General features: G+C 53.2%; 3 protein-coding genes across 3 annotated transcripts; 2 read left to right on the forward strand and 1 right to left on the reverse strand.

Annotated features, from left to right (window-relative positions):
- Positions 1–856: 856 nt before the first annotated feature.
- On the forward strand, positions 857–2,546 carry Nudt8 (nudix hydrolase 8). The gene is made up of 4 exons (XM_075972990.1): positions 857–1,288; positions 1,639–1,771; positions 2,075–2,152; positions 2,243–2,546. Exons 1-4 carry the CDS (start codon positions 1,095–1,097, stop codon positions 2,468–2,470), a joined length of 633 nt encoding a protein of 210 aa, XP_075829105.1. The 5' UTR covers positions 857–1,094; the 3' UTR covers positions 2,471–2,546.
- Positions 2,547–2,689: 143 nt separating this feature from the next.
- LOC142849996 (double C2-like domain-containing protein gamma) lies at positions 2,690–7,292 on the forward strand. Its single transcript, XM_075972989.1, has 10 exons — positions 2,690–4,220; positions 4,368–4,447; positions 4,517–4,588; positions 4,745–4,854; positions 4,935–5,067; positions 5,182–5,235; positions 6,395–6,552; positions 6,645–6,726; positions 6,845–6,941; positions 7,015–7,292. The coding sequence occupies exons 1-10, from the start codon at positions 3,977–3,979 to the stop codon at positions 7,143–7,145; spliced, it is 1,161 nt and encodes a 386-aa protein (XP_075829104.1). The 5' UTR covers positions 2,690–3,976; the 3' UTR covers positions 7,146–7,292.
- A 486-nt stretch (positions 7,293–7,778) lies between these two features.
- Positions 7,779–12,724, reverse strand: Ndufv1 (NADH:ubiquinone oxidoreductase core subunit V1). Its single transcript, XM_075972991.1, has 10 exons — positions 12,559–12,724; positions 11,459–11,541; positions 11,215–11,385; positions 10,061–10,244; positions 9,601–9,790; positions 8,898–9,110; positions 8,574–8,740; positions 8,319–8,400; positions 8,043–8,188; positions 7,779–7,938 (listed from the first exon to the last, which is right to left on the reverse strand). Exons 1-10 carry the CDS (start codon positions 12,628–12,630, stop codon positions 7,852–7,854), a joined length of 1,395 nt encoding a protein of 464 aa, XP_075829106.1. The 5' UTR covers positions 12,631–12,724; the 3' UTR covers positions 7,779–7,851.
- Positions 12,725–18,774: the final 6,050 nt, after the last annotated feature.

Below are 18,774 nucleotides of genomic sequence, written 5' to 3' on the forward strand. Positions count from 1 at the left end.
TAATGACACCAGCAAGGCTGCACTTAACCTGGTGTGTCCCCTACTTTGTGCACCCATATAAGGACGTAACCGGCTCGGAGAGGCTTCTGCTCACAGTCACACAGCCAAGTACATCCGACACCTGTTACTCCATTTAAAAGCTGTGCCCCAAGGCTGGTTCTGAAGGCTAGGGGCCATAGAGGGGTGCTTAATATGACTGGTAGGGATCACACAGGCCAGAGTAGGGACGCGTGTAGACTGGAGAGCCAATCAAGGCCGGAGAGTAAAGTTCAGGTGGACAGGGGCTGGATTCCTGCTCGACAGACACTGGTGGGATAAGGCTGGGAGAGGCGCGTATCCTTCATTCTCTTGGGGTGGGCGCCCCGGGGAACCGGAAGACTCCGACTTTGCTTATCCCGGAGCTCTTCCTGTGAGACCTTCTGGAAAGCACGGACACCTGCAGGAGCGAGAGACAAGGAGCCCAGCAGATCTTCACCAGCCAGACATCTCAACTCCCGAATCTGAAGTCAATTCAGGTCACCCAAGCGTTCCGGAAACACAAAGACCAAAACAACCCGGCTGCACTGATAGGGAAGTCACGCCCCCGGAAAGAAACTTAAGTCAGGGGGGGGCCACTTTTTCGGACACGCCTCCACGGGCTCTAGGCAAGGTCTTTCTCTAAGGCGGCGCTCTGGTCCCGGTACACAAAACCGGTTCTACCCTCATCTAGCAAGCCCCTCCTCAGATGCCCCACCCCAATCACCTCTGCTGCCCAATAACAGCTGATCCCGCCTTCTCGCCCCTGTATGCCCCGCCCCCGAAGGCTTCCGAGGCCCCGCCCCAGCTGGCACTGCCCCGTCCGCCTCCGAAGCCCTCTGGAGCAGGCCCCGTCCCGGCGGCCTCTGAAGCCTTGTTCCGTTCCGGCAGTCCCGGACCTGCCGTCCCCGACCGATCCGATTCCCGACTCCACCCGAGGCCCCGCCCCAGCAGGCACACACGCTTCCGACCGGCCCTGAGTCTCCGCCCCTCAGTCCCCAGCAACGCCCCCTTCCGGGTCCCGCTTGGTTCCCGGCTCCGCGCGGGCCGGTGCCCTCCGTGTCCCGGTCATCTGAGACATGCTGCCTGATTGCCTGTCCGCCGAGGGCGAGCAGCGCTGCCGGCAGCTGCTAGCTGGGACCACTGCCCGGCTACGCTCGCGGCCTGCGGCGGCCGCAGTGCTCGTGCCGCTGTGCTTGGTGCGCGGTGTCCCAGCGCTGCTCTACACGCTGCGCTCCAGCCGCCTGCGCGGGAGGCACAAGGGGCAAGTCAGGTACGCCGGCCGCCGGCGCACCTCCTGCGGCCCGTACAGCCCGCTGAATTTTTCCCTTCAAAAACTGGACTCTGCTCCTTACCGGGAACTGGAGGGAGCCCGTCCGGGGTTTCTCTTCTTTGGCTTCTCCCACAGCAGAATTGAGAACACTGCAGGGTCAAAGTCTGTATCGCTGGGATACAACAGGCAGACTTGGGGTGTCGGAGCAACAGGATAGTCTTGCCCTGCTGCCGTCCTCATGCCCTAACCTGCATCTCCAGTGCCTCCCCTCACCCCCTAACTCTAATGATATAGGGAGGTAAACTGTCCCCTGAAGGCCTGTGGTCCCAAGACTCCCTTTACTCATTCAGTTTCCCAGGCGGTAAGTGTGACCCCGACGACCAAGATGTAATACATACGGCCCTTCGGGAGACGCAAGAGGAGCTGGGTCTAGAAGTGCCCAAGGAGCACGTGTGGGGTGTCTTGCAGCCTGTGTATGACCCGGTGAGCCATCTCATCCTGTCCCGCTGTGTACCCCAAGGGTGAGCCTGCCCTGCTCAGGGTCCAAGGAAGGCGTGCAGGGTAGGCTGCGTTGCTCTGGGCTTGAATGGCAAGTGGGTGATTTCAGGGTAGTACCGGTGAGGGCAGAGGGTTAAAACTCTTCGAACTTGTAATCAGGCAGCATTGCTAGAAGCCAAGGAAAAGGACTGGAGGTCTGGGCCATGACTACCCAAGGCCTCTGAATGGCAGAGCAAGTCTGCCTCTGAGGTTTGCTTCTCCTGACTGCTCACCCTCCTCCTACCCCAGGCAAAGGCAACTGTAGTCCCCGTGCTTGCCAACGTGGGCCCATTGGATCTGCAGAGCCTCAGGCCCAACCCTGAGGAGGTGAATGGGGGGTACTGGGGAGTTGGGATGTCCTACTGGTGGATTCAGAGGCAGTCCTCTGTCCACCCTCTCCTTGTCTCCTGCCCACAGGTGGATGAAGTGTTTGAGCTGTCTCTGGCCCACTTGCTGCAGACACAGAACCAGGGGTATACCCACTTCTGCCAGGGCGGCCACTTCCGCTACACAATGCCTGTCTTCTTGAATGGACCACATCGTGTCTGGGGCCTCACAGCTATCATCACTGAGTTCACCCTGAAGTTGCTGGCCCCTGACATCTACCAGCCCTACCTAGTTGTCCCTGAGCTGTCTAGGAGTTGAGGCCTGGCCTTTAAGTGCCTCTGCCTTCGTTTGACCAGGCTACTCCAGAGCTGATTAAAAGTCTTTGACAACTCTCTCTCAGCATCTCTGTGTGGAGGATGAAAAAGCAGGGCATGGTGGCACACCCTTGGAATTCCAGCACTGGGGAACAGTTAGGTGGATCTCTTGGGGCTGCTGGCCAGCCCGGATAGGCTACTTGGTGAGAACCAGACCAAATAAAAGACCCTGTTTCAAAAAAAACCAAGATGGGGCTGGTGAGATGGCTGGGTGGGTAAAGGCACCTGCCACAAAGCCCGACAACCATTGTCTAACTTGGGGACCCACGTGGTGGAAGGAGAGAACCAACTCTTGCGAGTTGTCCTCTGACCTCCACATGCATGCTCACGTATGTGTATGGATAGAGATACACAGAATACATGTTTAAAACATGGAAGAAGAAAAGTATGTGGTTTACCCTTGTAATGCCTGCAGAGTGGAGGCAGAAACTGGCAGATGGAGAATTCAAGGTTCCCTTGCACTTGGGTTACATATTGAGACTTTGTCCCAGAAACCAATAAATTGTTGGGTAGCAGAAGGGGAAGGGATGCTGGAGCTACTGTCAGTGAGATTCCCTTGCCAGGAACACCTCAAAGAAGTGACCAATTGCCAGGACAGAAGTGACCAATTGCCAGGACAGAAGTGACCAATTGCCAGGGCAGAGGCCGGTCTAAGTAGAAGGTACCGCCTGGGCGGTGGAAGAGAAGAAATTGTGGAGATGAAGTGATAGGCCAGTCCACACAGAGGGCCACCGTAAGGTCAAGGGACAGACGTGGTAGGGAGACAAAGGGGCATGACTGATTTGACTGTATCCCAGCCAGGGGACAGGGCTGGAATGTGGCGTGATCTTCAGCTGGTTTCCTCAAGGGAACCAGAATGCAGGGCCTTCCCAGCTGCAGTACCCACTTCTTCCACAGAAGCCTCCCCATTTCTGCACACTTCCACAGTCCCTTCTCTTCACCCCTTTTGTCCCCCTTCTCACCTATTTCCTCTCCAGCCTACCCCCAACACCCCCTTTGTCACCTCTAGCCCTGCAGCCTTCTTACCCAGCAGCAGGACCACATGACGGTGGCAAAAATAGCTCCATCTGACAGAGTGTGAATGGAGGGGCATGGCAGGAGACGGCTGGGCAGCCAGCGCTAGGGAAGGGCCCTTGGGCAATGTGGGCACCTGATCCCCTCCCCTGCTCGGTCACACACTTGCTCAGATGGGTCACTTTAATCTTGGGTTCTGTTGCCCTAAGCATACACCAGAGCCAGCAGCAGCAGAGCAGAGACACAGCTGTCAGAGGTAAGGCTCCCAAAGGGCTGACTCCAGCCTTGACCTCCAGGTAGAGCTCCTAACCCTTCCTTTCAGTCTGTCCTAGGGCAACCTTGCTGATGTTTCTTTATTTCATCTTGGTGGCTAGGTGTGTGCCCAGTGTCTCTGGTAGGTGAGAGCTTTCTCTTGAGTCTCTATGTCTGAGCCACCATGGCGTGTGCAGGGCCAGCTGGTGGGCGGCAGCGGGTGAACATGCAGGAACACATGGCCATTGATGTGAGTCCCGGCCCCATACAGCCCATCCGCCTCATTTCTGACTACTTCCCACACTTCTACCCATTCCTGGAGCCGGTGCTGCGTGCACCAGGCTCGCAGGCTATGCTGGCCCCGGCCGTCCACTCTGCATCCCAGCCGCAACCCAACCCAGAGCCAGAAGGAGACTCGGATGACAGCAGTGAGTAGGGGAAACAATGAGGGGATGCTCCCTAGGACCGGATGCGGTGTTCTAGCACCATGGCAGAGGCCAGGCAAGTGGCACTGTGCCATGTGGGATAGGTGGGTGCAGGATTGGGGTGACCATGCCTGCCACTTGCCACCTTAGCTGCCCTGGGTACCCTGGAGTTCACACTTCTCTTTGATGCGGACAACAGCACCCTGCACTGCACAGTCCATCGTGCCAAGGTGAGGATGAAGGCAGCGGTTCTGGGATGGGACAAGCCACAGGCCTCTCCATTCATTTTCTCTTTCCAGGGCCTCAAGCCACCAGCCTCGGGCTCTGTGGACACCTATGTCAAAGCCAACTTGCTGCCGGGGGCCATTAAGGTAAGGGTAAGATCTAGGCCCCTTAGATGGCAGGGCCAGCTTAGGTACCCATGGATCCTGCTTCACCACTACTCCAAGAACTAAGTCTCAGTTGCAAGGATTCAAGAGTCAAGGCAGCAGGTCAGGAGGATGCCTGACCTCCCTGCCTGGCTCCAGGCCAGCCAGCTTCGGACACGCACTGTTCGAGGCACCAGGGGACCTGTCTGGGAGGAGACACTCACCTATCATGGCTTTACTTACCAGGATGCCGGACGGAAGACCCTGAGGTGAGGACCCAGATCAGGCCACCGGTAGGGAGGCAGGGGGTGGGGCTCGTATGACCAGGAGTGACCTGGTTGGCCACTAGGTTATGTGTGTGTGAAGACTCACGACTGCGGCGGCGACGTGCACCCCCCTTAGGGGAGCTACGAGTGCCCCTGAGGAAGCTAGTGCCAAACCAAGCCAGGAGCTTTGACATTTGTCTGGAGAAGCGGAGGCTGGTGAGTGGAGTTGGGGCTCAGGTTGGGCCCACAGAGCCAAATTCCATGTAATGAAAATGGGGTAAGGGACCTGGACAATATCTCCTGAAGTGACCAAGGGTTTTGCTTTTTCAGACCAAGAGGCCCAAGAGTCTGGACACAGCCCGTGGGATGTCTCTGTATGAAGAGGTAGGTAGGAGAACTTGACCGAGCAGGTATGGAGACAGACAGGCCCAGGCGGCCCAGGCTGGAATCAGAGGCTTGGAGGAATTTGAGTCCATCTCTCTCATAAATTCTCTGAGTCCTCAAGAACTGGCTAGGCAGGGTGACAATGACTCTTTTGCTAGGGTAGCCTGGAGATGAGGAACCCTAGGAAGGACCTGCAGAGTTCTCAGAAGACAGGCAGGCAGAGAACCAGCAATCTAGAGGCAGAGCCTGAAAGGTGGTATTTGTGACCAGAGGTGGGAGGACTGGCTAGGGTGGAACAAGCTTATCTACCACTAGTGTCCGCTCTGGGGATACCTCTGGGTGTTCCTGTCAGGAGGCAGTGACGGTAACCCCACAGCCCGGTAGGAAGGGTATCTACAAGGCTGGAGGCAGGCCTTCCAGCTGCTCCCGTCAACAGAGTAGGTGCCCTGCCCACTAGAGGAGGCCCAGCTTCTGCAGCAGCTGATTAGCTAACCCCAAGCCTTTGAGTCCCACACAGTGGTCATCACTAAGAACCCCCAAACAGTCTGCCCATCCCAGAGCCCATGTGCAGTTGTGCCCTGGCACACGGAAGCGGAGGCCATACACTCCTGCATTACCAAGCACTGCCAATGACAAAAGTCTAGATCTCTGCCATCAATTCTACCCCAAAGATGGGAAAGAAGGCTTGATTACCCAGGCCATCATCCTAGCCGGGGGCTCCAATGTCTAAAGAATGTGGCAAAGGATATTCATAACATGGTCAGCCAGGCAGTGGTTGTGGAGGTGGGCTTAAGAGGTAAGAGACCTGTCTCTCTCTCTGGTGACAGTCTCCCAGAGCTATTTCCATTGCAAGGGAACAAGCCACTTAGAAAGCTCCTGGTTTTGACACGTCACATGCATGGCTGTGACAATCATCAGTTCTCCTACTGACAGAGAGGTGAGCAGCAAGCCCCTGCCTTTCTTGGGCTTTGGAGGATACAGATCTCTGAGTGCCACTGTAAGGTCTCTTCTGAGAACGGGGGAAATGGCTGTTTAAGGAAATAAAGTTGATGGCCTGTTTTTTTCTATAGCCATCTGTGCTCTCACAGTGGGGCCCGGCCACTTGAGACAGGTGGCAGGCTTCAGACAGGACAGGGTCTGACTTAGCTTGCATCTCCAGGAGGAGATGGAGGCAGAAGTGTCTGGGGAAGAACGTGGACGCATCCTCCTGTCCCTATGCTACAGCTCCCAGCGTGGTGGCCTGCTGGTGGGTGTGCTGCGCTGTGCCCACCTGGCCCCCATGGATGCCAATGGCTACTCGGACCCCTTTGTCCGCCTGTGAGTAGAAACAGACAGGTGGGCATGGAGAATGAGAAAGAGAACCTTTGGTTCTGCAGGGGCACACCTGACAAGCCCATCTCTCCTTCTAGTTTCCTGCATCCAGGTTCTGGGAAGAGATCCAAATACAAGACCAGTGTTCGGAGAAAGACCCTGAACCCTGAGTTCAATGAGGTGGGTCACAGCCGGGAGAACCCAGTAAGTGTGGTCATGGTTTAGCAAACCAGGCCATGCTTGAGCCCGTTTCTAAAGCGGCAAAGAACTCACCTCTTTCCTGTCCCTTCCCCTACAGGAATTCTTTTACGCAGGTCATAGGGAGGAGTTGGCCCAGAAGACACTGCTGGTGTCGGTGTGGGACTACGACCTGGGCACAGCTGATGACTTCATTGGTGAGCAGCAACACAGGGTGCTGAGGGGGGTGTCTCACGAGCCTCTGCTGGCTACTGACCCCTCCCTCGGCAGGTGGGGTACAGCTGAGTAACAGAGCCAGTGGGGAATGCCTTCGCCACTGGCGTGAGTGTCTGAGCCGCAGTGACCGCCGGCTGGAACTGTGGCACCTGCTGGACAGTGTGCCCCCGCAACTTGGCGACTAGCCAGCACAGAACCCTGCTTGCAGCCTGTTCAGGGGCCAAGATGTTGCTGCAGCTGGAAAGAGCTGTAGGTTGGCCCTACCTGCTGTGCCCATTCCTGTCTCCTTTCAGTCACCCTACCTCCAAACACAATGCAAAATAAACATCTGCTTCTGCTAGCCAGGTGCCTGGCCTTGCTCTAGGAACACCTGCCTCTTCTCTGCCTGCTTCACAGGGCAGACCAGGTCCATACTCTCCTGTCTCTTAGCATTTAGAGCAGTGGTTCTCAACCTTCCTAACAATGCAACCCTTCAATATAGTTCCTTATGTTCTCATAACCCCCAACTTCTAACTGTAACTTTGCTACTGTTATGAGTCATAATGGAAATTTCTAATATGTGACCCCCAAGAGGGCCATGACCCACAGGATGAGAAGCACTGCCTTAGAGGCTGCAATGGGCCAGGTTCACGACTGGGCACACAGCTCAGCGGCAGCATGCTCACCCAGCATGCCCTCAGGCCTGGGATGGATCCCCTAGTGTCAAGCCCAGCCTTCACCTCCCTGTCCCATCCTGCTTCTCTTGCCCAGTGAGGGAGCAAACGCCACAAGTGGATGCGGGTGGAGGGGTGAAAAGCACAAGCACAGACAAGCTGTGATCGGAGAGCAGGCAGCACTTGTTTATTGTCCAGCTTCCCAGAGGGATGTGAAATTCGGAGGCCAGGGTACAGCTCAGGAGGCTGCCTGCCAGGCCGGGTGCTGCAGAGCAAACCGTTGCATTCGCTCCTCCAGCTCTGGCCGGAAGTGTCGGATCAGACCCTGGGAAGGAGAGGGAGGCACTGTATGAACCAGAATTCAAAATTCCCAAAGCTCTGGACTCTAATGCCACCCACCACAGTGTAGCACAGCAGGGTAGTGTGTACCTGTACTGGCCATGCGGCCCCATCACCCAAAGCACAAATGGTGTGGCCCTCTATCTGCTTGCTGATCTCCCAGAGGGAGTCAATCTCAGCTGGCCGGGCATCCCCCTTCACAAAGCGGGCCATCACTTTGTTCATCCAGTCAACACCTGCAACAGAGCAGCAAGAGGGGCCTAAGGCTCTCCCACTAGGGAGGGGGGCAACACTCAAGGGGTGCAGGCCTCATGGCAGATTAAGAACAGCCCAGCAACCAAACCCCAGCCTTTCTGGGAAGCTCACCCTCACGGCAGGGGGTACACTGGCCACAGCTCTCATGCTTGTAGAACTCAATGAGACGAGCAATGGCTTTCACAATGTCTGTCTAGGAGACAAGAAGCAACGCGCAGACACCTTAGCCTCCCACAAAACCCTTAACCTGGGTTCCAGTGTTCTGGCCCACTCTCCCACTGTACTGGGATCTCAGGCTGTAAGGATTGGTAGGGTAGAGAGTAATGCCCAGGCTGGCAGGAGGATTGTGGGGCATGGGGCTATTACCGAGCGATCCATGACAATCACCGCAGCTGTGCCCAGGCCTGTCTGTGCCTGCACCAGTGCATCAAAGTCCATAAGCACTGTCTCACACACAGATTTGGGGATCAGTGGAGTGGATGAGCCACCAGGAATCACAGCAAGGAGGTTGTCCCAGCCGCCGGTGACACCACCTGTGCAATACCCAAAAGAATTACCATGGGTAAGCCTGGCACACCCGCCTAGGCTTAAGACAGGACTAATGTCAGCCCTGAAGCCAGTCCCGCCCCTGAGTTTCCCCCTGTGCCACCTCCTAGGACCTTGCCCCTCCTGGCTGGTCCTCAGGCTTACCAGCATGCTTCTCAATCAGCTCCTTCAGTGGCACAGACATCTCCTCCTCCACAGTGCAGGGGTGGTTGACATGGCCAGAGATGTTGAACAGTTTGGTACCTGAGTTGCGTTCTCGGCCAAAGCCAGCAAACCAGGTGCCCCCACGACGGCAGATGGTGGGGGACACAGCCACTGTCTCCACATTGGCCACAGTTGTGGGGCATCCAAATACCCCTTCAAGAAAATAAAAAGAGATTGGTGACTGGTGGCTTCCCAGGAAATAGAACATTTTTTTTTTCCAAGACAGGGTTTCTTTGTGCAGCCTCAGCTGTCCTGAGACCAGGTTGGCCTTGAACTCAGAGATCCCCGCCTGCCTCTGGTGTGCCACCACTGCCTGGCTGGGAACATGTTTCTTGCAGTGGGATGTTTCCTGCCCTGGTCTTGTGGCAGTTCCTACTCTTAACTACTCAGCACTCTTGCCCACACTGCTCTCCAGTCCAGGGGAGCTCATCTGCTCACCACCACACTCCTAGCTCCTACAGCAGGTACTGTGAGACGCAGTCCACAGCTAGCAGGGGACATGGGTGTCTGATGGTGGCACTGGTGGAGCCTGTGTTACTGATACCTTCTATCAATCCATCCTCCCTTCCAAAGGGCACAGAGAAATATCGTAAGAACCATCCAGGGGGTCCCTGGTCAGATCCAGGATCTCACAAGGTCTTACCCACGTCTGCTGGGAAGGGTGGCTTCAGGCGTGGCTTTCCCTGCTTGCCCTCAATGGACTCAATGAGTGCTGTCTCCTCTCCACAGATGTAGGCCCCAGCCCCGCGCACCACAAACACGTCAAAATCATAGTCAGAGCCACAGGCATTCTTGCCAATCAGACCTGCTTCATAGGCCTCTCGGATAGCTACCTGTGGGACAAAGTGTGAGTTCCCCAGCCCCACCACACTCCAAGAGTCAGCCTCTAGTCCAGGGGCCATGGAACCCTTAAAGACTTCCTAAATCAACCTTTGGAGCACAAAGGAAGACATCTGGAGCCATGTCCTGTTGCTGATGTAAGCAGAAATGGATACCCCAGCCCAGGCTGGACCACAGACTAGTGCTGCCATCTAAGAACGGCTGTGCCCGGAAAGGAAGCACGAGAGGGACGCATGCACTGCGGCCAATACCCATGTGCTCACCTGCAGATTGGAGGCCTCGTTGTAGAACTCCCCTCGGATGTAGATGTAGGCAGCCCGGGCGCCCATGGCTCGGCCTCCCACCAGGCAGCCCTCCACCAGCTTATGAGGGTCATGGCGCATGATCTCTCGGTCCTTACAGGTTCCTGGCTCCCCCTCATCAGCATTCACCACCAGGTACTTGGGCCTGTGGGGTCCTGAACATCAGTCAGGCTACAGACATACCAGGACCCAGCACTCAACCAAACTCCATTCCTTCTATACCCAGAGAAGCCTCAAAAAAGCTGATCCTCTCTGCCCCAGCTCATGTTCTTTGCCTCACTCCAATGACAGCCCAGTCATCTTTGGCCAGGTATGTCCACAAGAAAAGTCTTTGCTCTCCCTGTGCCTTCCCTTCCGAGTCAGCTCCTGGTCATAACAACTCTTCTCCAACCTCCACCACAGCCCAGAGACCAACAGGAGGTAGAGCAGCTGACTTAAAAAATAAATAAATAAAAGAAAAATAAAAATTTGGTTGAGTGCGGTGGCCCACACCTTTAATCCTGGTACTCTTCTTTTTTTGTTTATTTTTTTGAGACAGGGTTTCTCTGCAGCTTTGGAGCCTGTCCTGGAACTCACTCTGTAGACCAGGCTGGCCTCGAACTCACAGAGATCCGCCTGTCTCTGCCTCCTGAGTGCTGGGATTAAAGGCGTGCACCACCAATGACTGGCTATCCCAGTACTCTTGAGTCAGAGGCAGTCTGGTCTACAAAGCAGGTGCCAGGATAGCCAGAGCTATACAGGAAAACCCTGTCTGGAGAGCCCATGGCTCACTGCTATGATTTACACTCTAAGTGTCAACTGAAGCTGCAGGTCAAAAGTTGAACCAGCATTATCTTTCTAATTCCCACATATCATACTCAGGCATGAAAAAAGAAACTTCAGATTCGAAAGGAGCAGATTCTGCGAAGCTCAACAATTACTAATAAGGCCTGCCTGAATCAAAATCTTGTGAGGATTGTAGACTCTTGCGTCCCTGCTGAGGAAATCCGGAGAGCTCTTAAGTTCTGCCTAACTGCTTACAGTCTGATAAGTCCCCCAGAATCACTCCCAGAGTCCAGTGCTCCAGCAGCCCCCAGTCTGTCCTACAACCACATCTCAGGGTACTCCCCACAAACCTGCCATCTGAGGGCTTATTCATGAAGCTCCACTTGAGGCCAGTGGGAAAGCCGGCACCACCACGGCCCCGTAAGCCAGATGTCTTGATCTCACCCAAGATCCAGTCAGGCCCTTTCAGCAGGATCTCTTTTGTCTTGTACCAGTCACCCCGACTCTGGGCCCCTTTCAACCTGGAAGGAGTAGGAAAGGATGTAAGGAAGAGGCCCTTTGAAGGGACCCAGCAGTCCAAGGGCACTGTCTCACCTCCAGTCATGGCGACCATACAGGTTGGTGAAGATCCGGTCTTCATCCTTCAGTGAGCCAAATGAGGTTTTCTTGGGTGCTGTCTGGAGAGACAGAAGGTCAGGAGGCGGCCCAGCAGAGCTCTGCGGCCATGAGGGGTTGGGCAGACGCTTCAGCTTTTTGGGCCCTTCAGAATAGGAGGGGCTGGGCCACAGAGGGGGCCGAGGCTTCAGACTCTTCTAATGGTGACAGGTAGCTGCAACGCTACCTCTTTCAGTGCTTCCTGCTTAGAAGTTACCGAGCTAAACATTCCACACCTCACCTCAACTCACCCAGGTAACAATCCTGAGGCAGGAATCCTTTCCTCCATTTTACAAAGGAGGAATCAGAGGCCCAGAGCAAAAGGAACTTAGGGACGGTCATAAAGCTAAAAGCAGATGGCCCCTGCTGAGCCCATGTTATGCTTCAACTATGGCATCAACACTGCTTCAAGTCCAGCATGTATTTGTCTGGAGGGGTCTGACATCCCTGCTAAGGAAGCAAACTGTGTTCACTGGGGATGGGACACAAAAGGGATGTGGGGACTACCTGGGATAAAGTGGAGATGTATGGGCTGGAATGAGTCATGACAGTAGAAAGTGGGCAGACTTCCAGTCTCGCCTCCTTAAAAGTACTTCTCAGGTGTTGTGGTGGATGCCTGTGGTCCTAGGAGCACCCAGGGACGCTGATAAGAGCATCATTACTAGTTCGACTACAGCTTGGGCTATAAAGTGAGCCCCTATCTCATAACGCAAACAAAAACCACAAAAGTGCTTCCTGGCCACTACAGGAAGCAGAACACTGGCGGGGGATGAGGAGATATCCATCCTCTCCAACGCTGTTTTCTGCATTTGCAAATGGGGAATGATCCCGATACCCGGCAAGGCTGCGAGAAAGAAATAACAGACCTTGATGCCTCAAACCCTGCAAACCCTCACGCTAGGACGAGGTTGCTAAATAAAGGAAGCTGGACCGGAGAGCCCTGGGTCGGGACCGTTCGTTTTTATCCAGGCTGAGCTGCAGCCCGAAGAGAAAGAGCGCGCCGCGCGGACACCCCAGGCCTGAACCAGGAAGGGCCTCACCGTGCTGCTGCTGAAACGCACAGATACCCGCACGGGAAGCGACCCGCCGAGAACTTGCCGTGCCGCTAGCATCGTGGGACCCAGGCGGGTCACCTCCCACTGTCACCTTCACAGCTCCCGGCGCGGGACAGGCGCGAGAGAAACGCACAGGTGGGGGCGCACAGGAAGTGCGTCACACGCCTGTCAACCAGCGGCGCGTTCACGCTCCGTCCCCGCGCCTTCACGCTCTGCCATTGGCCCCACCTACCAAGAGGGCGTAGACACGAGGGCCGTAAATTTACTCTCGTGCTGGGCCTTCTGGGAGATGTAGTCCAGCTGCCCCAGCCCCTCCTTCCTTGGAGACCAATTTCCTTTCCCAAGTAAACAAGGCTCCGGTGTCGCCCTCTGCTGGATCCCGAGTATTCCATTTCCTGGTGGACACCAGCTGTATGAACGGATGGACGCTGGGGAGAGAATCAGTGGTGCTAGAGCCGGATCGATCTGATCGGGTGTAATTATGCTTACCCAGTCGAACGCTATTGGACTAAGCGTTCCCTCTGGACATCCGTCTGCCCGGGGGAAGTGCTTATTAACCACAGAACCAGGTGACACACACACCCTACACACTCCCTCTGGACATCCGTCTGCCCGGGGAAGTGCTCATTGACCACAGAACCGGGTGACACACACACACACACACCCAAGGCTGACTCTGCTTCTTTGCCTTGATCTTCTCGATGCCCGTGTGTCTGCAGGCCTTCACTGGGTGTCACATGCTCCAACAGATGCTGCACGGCTTGCCCTTCCCTTTCCAGGGGATCTACCCTTGGTGCTCTGGCTCCACACTGCAGCCTGATGCCTCCTGTCTTCAGAATCCAACCCCAGATCGGCACTTAAGGATTCCACCATCCCTTCAGCATGGCCCAAGCCACTGTTGTCTCTTCCAAGACCCTTTTCTGGGCCTCGCTGGGCATTAGCATGAGTGTTGCTATCTCCTCCCCCTTATTTTCTCTGTCCTTTTCAGTTCCAGAAAGTATTGGGCACTTGATCAACCAATGCTTGTTTTACTCAGCCTTTTGGGACCTTGCTCTGGTTCCAGTGTGACTTTTAAAGAATAAAACCAGGCCGGGCGGTGGTGGCGCACGCCTTTAATCCCAGCACTCGGGAGGCAGAGGCAGGCGGATCTCTGTGAGTTCGAGACCAGCCTGGTCTACAAGAGCTAGTTCCAGAACAGGCTCCAAAACCACAGAGAAACCCTGACTCAAAAAAAAAAAAAAAAAAAAAAAAAAAAGAATAAAACCAAAAAATGCTTCATTTGTTTTTCTTTTAAGAATGGGTCTTGGCCGGGCTGTCTAGGTCTCTTCTGGGTAGAGAAAAAAAGCCTGAGTAGAGGTAGGGACCACACAGCTAATCCAGTACTCAGACTTAACTCTGCCGATCCTCTGAGGACAGGAGGAGGAGGAGCAGGATGGAGTCAGAGGATTCCCCAACCCCTCTTTCTCACGCCACAAAGAGACAAGAGACAATGGTCATGGAAGTGGTGGAAATAGAACATGAAGGGCAGGTCTCATGTTCATCTAGTGCCAGGCTCAGCATCAAGTGCTTGCCATGTGTTATTTATTCCCTAATCCCCCACATCCAAAGTCTAACCGATGAACCTGATTGCAGAAGCAGACAGTGTAGCTAGGATGCCAAGTGGTCCACTCAGCAAGGTACAGCTGCCAGTGTCCTTGCTGGCCAGGCTCCTCAAGTAAAGAAGGTCTGAGGCAGAGGCAGGAGGATTACTGCACATTCGAAACTATCCTTGTGCATGTAGTGAATTCCAGGCCAATCAGGGATACAAAGCGAGACCCTGTTTCAAAAACAGGGTTTGGTTTTGTTTTGGAAGCAGCTGCCTACCATGCTCAAGGCCCTGCCTTTTGCAGGCCCACATCTGTAATTCCAACTCTTGGCAGACTAAGGCAAGAGGATTACCATGAGTCTGAGGCCAAGTCAGGCTAGAAAAATAAGTCTTTTTCAAGGTCCACTGTAGTATCATCTCCTAAGCAAGCTCATCTGGGTGCTCGCTCCTTCTCAGCCTGTTCCGCCTGTGTCATTACCTGTGTTTCTGGCTTCTGTCTGCACTCCAGGAGGCATGAGGGAAGCTGCTGTCCCACATGCTTCACGCCCACTACGCTTGCCTTACACCCCTGCCACCTGGAAATTTCCACGTTCCCTAAAGACCCCCCACCATTCTCTATAAGTGTGGAGCCAGCGGAAATGTATGAGCCCCGGGCCTGTTTGTCTCCCACTGACTCAGGACTAAACTCAAGGTTCCTATTTCCAGCATTCAAGACTCCATGTCCTCTCTCCAATTGCCCTGTCTGCAGAGCTGGCACACACCAGGGATCTGTTAGTCTCTTTGGCCCCTTTCTTCCTATTCCTCCTCCTGAGAAACCCTGTGGATGTCACCATTTCCAGGAAGCTTTCTTCATCCACCAAGATCAACTACATAGAGTAACCCTGTCCTGGCCCCAGGGGGAAGAAGGCCTGTGTTACAGGAACTTCTCTTTACTTTGACCCTCAGAATGGCATTACAGAAAGTGTTTATTTAATAGCATAACTTATTTTATATTTCAAAAAATAAAAATAAAGCCTTCTTTTTTTTAGATTTATTTATTTATTACATATACAATGTTCTGCTTGCATGTACACTTGCAGGCCAGAAGAGGGCAGCAGATCTCATTACAGATGGTTGTGAGCCACCATGTGGTTGCTGGGAATTGAACTCTGGACCTCTGGAAGAGCAGCCAGTGCTCTTAATCTCTGAGCCATCTCTCCAGCCCTAAAGCCTTCTTTTGTTATAAATGTACAAAATATACATTTTGGAAGGGCTATATGACTCTTTAAACCAGGTATGATTGTACACACCTTTTCTTTCTTTTTTTTTTTAAGATTTATTTATTATGTATACAGTGTTCTGCCTGCATGTGAACCTCACCCCAGAAGAGGGCACCAGATCTCATTACAGATGGTTGTGAGCCACCATGTGGTTGCTGGGAATTGAACTCAGGACCTGTGGAAGAGCAGTCAGTGCTCTTAACCTCTGAGCCATCTCTCCAGCCCCCACCTTTTCTTTTTTTAAAGATTTATTTATTACCTATACAGGTAATATAGGTATTTATTATCTATACAGTATAATATAGGTGTATTTATTACCTATACAGCGTTCTGCCTGCCTGTCCCTGAAGGCCAGAAGAGGGCACCAAATCTTATTACAGGTGAGCCACCATGTGGTTGCTGGGAATTGAACTCAGGACCTCTGGAAGAACAGCTAGTGCGCGTAACCACTGAACCATCTCTCCAGGCCCTGATTGTACACACCTTTTATCTCTGTACTCAAGAGGTGGAAGACAGAGGCGAGAGGCTCAGGAGTTCAAGATCATCCTTGGCTACATAGCAAATTTGAGGCTGGACTCATGAGACCCTGTCTCAAAAAGAAAACAAAAACAACAACAACAACAAAAAAGGCTGGGCAGGGACGACGGCGCATGCCTTGAATCCCAGCACTTGGGAGGCAAAGGAAGGTAGTTTGAGACCAGGCTAGTCTACAAAACGAGTTCCAGGACAGCCAGAGTTGCAGAGAGAAACCCTATCTTAAACCACCCCACCCTCCCCAAAAAACCCACTTTACAATAGCTCATGAATTCAATGATCCAAAAATTTTAGCATTTAACATAAAAGACTAAGACTTGCCCACCATCCAAGAGCCAAATGCTTTTGAAACTGATGTTGTGACTGCCAGTAACTATGAAGCTTGCTGACTCTTTTGTTTTTGAGACAGGGTCAATGCCTGGCCTCAAACTCACTACAAAACCAAGGAAGGCTTTGGGCTTTTCTTTCTTCCGTCCTTACCTCCTGATTGTTGGGTTTACAAATGCAAGCCCAACAGCTGATTTTTCAGACCTGGGGTTTGAACCCAGGGCTTCATTCATGTTAGGTGGGTCCTCTGGCAACTGAGCTTCATCTGCCCCTTGGTAGAGAGGTCTTGATCATCTCTTAGCATCACAGCTTTCTCCTGAAGGATGTTTGGTGCTGGCGTCTGAGATGGTCTTGTAACTTTCATAATCTGTGGTTAATTCCCTCTGTCACTTTGCCATCAAGTAAACCACCATTGACCCAAGGGAGCTCTGAGTGAGGCAGCTGAGAGCAGTATGAAGCCGGTTAGTTTCAATCCTCCGCTCTTCTGTGGCTTTGAACAGTTCTTTGACCTCTTTATTCCCCGAGGTGTAATTGCATTCATTAAATGTCTTCATCCGTAAAGTTTTTGAATAGGAACTAGCACACAGTATATGCACAGATCTGTTAACTGTTCTCTTATTTCAGTTTTTTGTTTGTTTTTTGCTTTGGGACAGGGTTTCGTGTGCCTCCGGCTGACCTCAGACTTGATGTTGCCTAGGCTGACCCTGAGCGGCCTTCCTGCATTCTGAGTGCTGAAATGGCAGGTGTGCCTCCCCACACAGCTGGGTTTGTTTGTTTGAGGTGGGCCTCACTTCGTCCTGGAACTCACTACGTAGACCAGACTGACCTCGAACTCCCAGAGATTGCCTGCCTCTGTCTCCCAAGGGTTATAACTATATCTCATTTCCAGCCTAGCTAGATGCAATGAGTCAGAACACAGAAGGAATGCAGCTGTCTGAGTCCTGCAAACCGGGAGGGTCATGGAAGCCAGCACCAGGCCCCACCACCCAGGTCCCAGCCCCGTGTCAGCCTGCACCTGGCTGGGCACCTGCACTGTCCACCTCCTTCACGAGGGACATCATCTGCAGTCCCGTCCAGTGGTGACACTGAGGTCTCAACTGAGACAGGTCATAGGTCACATCGCCGTTCAGCGACTCCTGCTGTGTCCCTACAGCCCACCTGAGTTCAGACACCCAGCAGGACAGGGCCAACTCTCTGCAATGTCTCCTCTGCCAGCCCTGAGTTGTCCCTGGCATCCTGCCCACTCTTTGTCCTGAAACAAAGTTCTAATTTCTTTATTGTCCAGCGTGGCCCTTGATGATGGTGTGGGGTGGCAGATGTGGGAGGTGTCTGTACATTCCTTGGGAACTGTTAGAAATGAGAGACCATTGACCCACTCCAAAGTGTTTGGCTGGAACCTCCAGCTCACTTCTGCTTGATCCAGAAAGCCCACTCCCCACTCTCCAAACCCCACCCTCTCAGAGAATCTCCAGCAAAGCCACCAAAAGGCCCGGTCAGTAGCTCCTCCCCTGAAGTTGCCCGAAGTCCAAGACCCCGCCTAAGGCGCTCAGCTTTTGACCTTACCTGGACACAAACCCAGTTTGTGGAGGACACGTCCTCACCCCTCGCCCACAGGCTATATAAACTGCTTTAGTTCACATGTGACTGCCTCAATCTCTGGGACTAGAGAACTCACCCAGGAGTTGCTTCGCTAAATAAACCTATTTTTTCACTTTCAGTTCGGCCTGGCCTGGCTTACAGTATCAGTGGAGAAACCTATTGTTGGGGCACAGAAAACCTATAACAAAGGATGCAGTTTCTAGAATGGCATTGATTTATGAATCTGTAGTTCTCAACCTGTGGGTCACAACCCCTTGGAGGGGGTTTGAACAACCTTTTCACAGGGGTTGCCTAAGACCATCAGAAAATACAGATATTTACATTAAACTCATAACAGTGCAAAAATTACAGTTATGAAGCAGTAACAAAATAATTTCACAGTTGGGGTCACCACAGCATGAAGAACTGTGTTAAAGAGTCACAGCACTGGGAAGGTTGAGAACCACTGAACTTGAAGGAAGGAGAACAGCCTGCAGGTCTTTGTAGCTAGACACAGGCGAAAATGCTCAGCTTCCCCCAGACTTCTCCTGAGGTCACTCTGTACCTTGGAAAAGCAGTTTCTCCCCGTAACAAAATCTTAAAACAAGGAGGAAGGGCCTCTGTTGCTGCACTGGGTCACGAGGCCCCAGGTGGTGTTCATGGCTTTTTTCTTGCATGATTTGGTCTGTGACCCTTGGAGTCAGTACTCACTCTATAGACCAAGCTGGTCTTGAACTCAGAGAATGCTTCTTCTGCCTCCTGAGTGCTGGGATTAAAGCACGTGCCACCTCTATCCAGCTCTTTTTTTTTAATGATTTATTTTTATTTTATGTGAATTGGTGTTTTGTCTACATGTCTGTGTGAAGATGTCAGATCCCCAGGAACTGAAGTTACAGACAGTTGTGAGCTGCCATGTGG

This window comes from Microtus pennsylvanicus, chromosome 5 (genome assembly GCF_037038515.1).
Source record: "Microtus pennsylvanicus isolate mMicPen1 chromosome 5, mMicPen1.hap1, whole genome shotgun sequence".
In the NCBI taxonomy this organism is placed as follows: domain Eukaryota; kingdom Metazoa; phylum Chordata; class Mammalia; order Rodentia; family Cricetidae; genus Microtus; species Microtus pennsylvanicus.

Excerpts from the sequence above, each read along its gene's own strand:
- Nudt8 (XM_075972990.1), top strand. The coding sequence starts at position 1,095 with ATGCTGCCTGATTGCCTGTCCGCCGAGGGCGAGCAGCGCTGCCGGCAG. Across the intron at positions 1,772-2,074 it reads TGCAGCCTGTGTATGACCCG|GCAAAGGCAACTGTAGTCCC; the intron begins GTGAGCCATCTC and ends CTCCTACCCCAG. Across the intron at positions 2,153-2,242 it reads TCAGGCCCAACCCTGAGGAG|GTGGATGAAGTGTTTGAGCT; the intron begins GTGAATGGGGGG and ends TCCTGCCCACAG.
- LOC142849996 (XM_075972989.1), top strand. The coding sequence starts at position 3,977 with ATGGCGTGTGCAGGGCCAGCTGGTGGGCGGCAGCGGGTGAACATGCAG. Across the intron at positions 4,221-4,367 it reads AGGAGACTCGGATGACAGCA|CTGCCCTGGGTACCCTGGAG; the intron begins GTGAGTAGGGGA and ends TTGCCACCTTAG. Across the intron at positions 4,589-4,744 it reads TGCTGCCGGGGGCCATTAAG|GCCAGCCAGCTTCGGACACG; the intron begins GTAAGGGTAAGA and ends GCCTGGCTCCAG.
- Ndufv1 (XM_075972991.1), bottom strand. The coding sequence starts at position 12,630 with ATGCTAGCGGCACGGCAAGTTCTCGGCGGGTCGCTTCCCGTGCGGGTA. Across the intron at positions 11,542-12,558 it reads TGCGTTTCAGCAGCAGCACG|ACAGCACCCAAGAAAACCTC; the intron begins GTGAGGCCCTTC and ends CTGTCTCTCCAG. Across the intron at positions 8,401-8,573 it reads TGATTGTCATGGATCGCTCG|ACAGACATTGTGAAAGCCAT; the intron begins GTAATAGCCCCA and ends CTTGTCTCCTAG.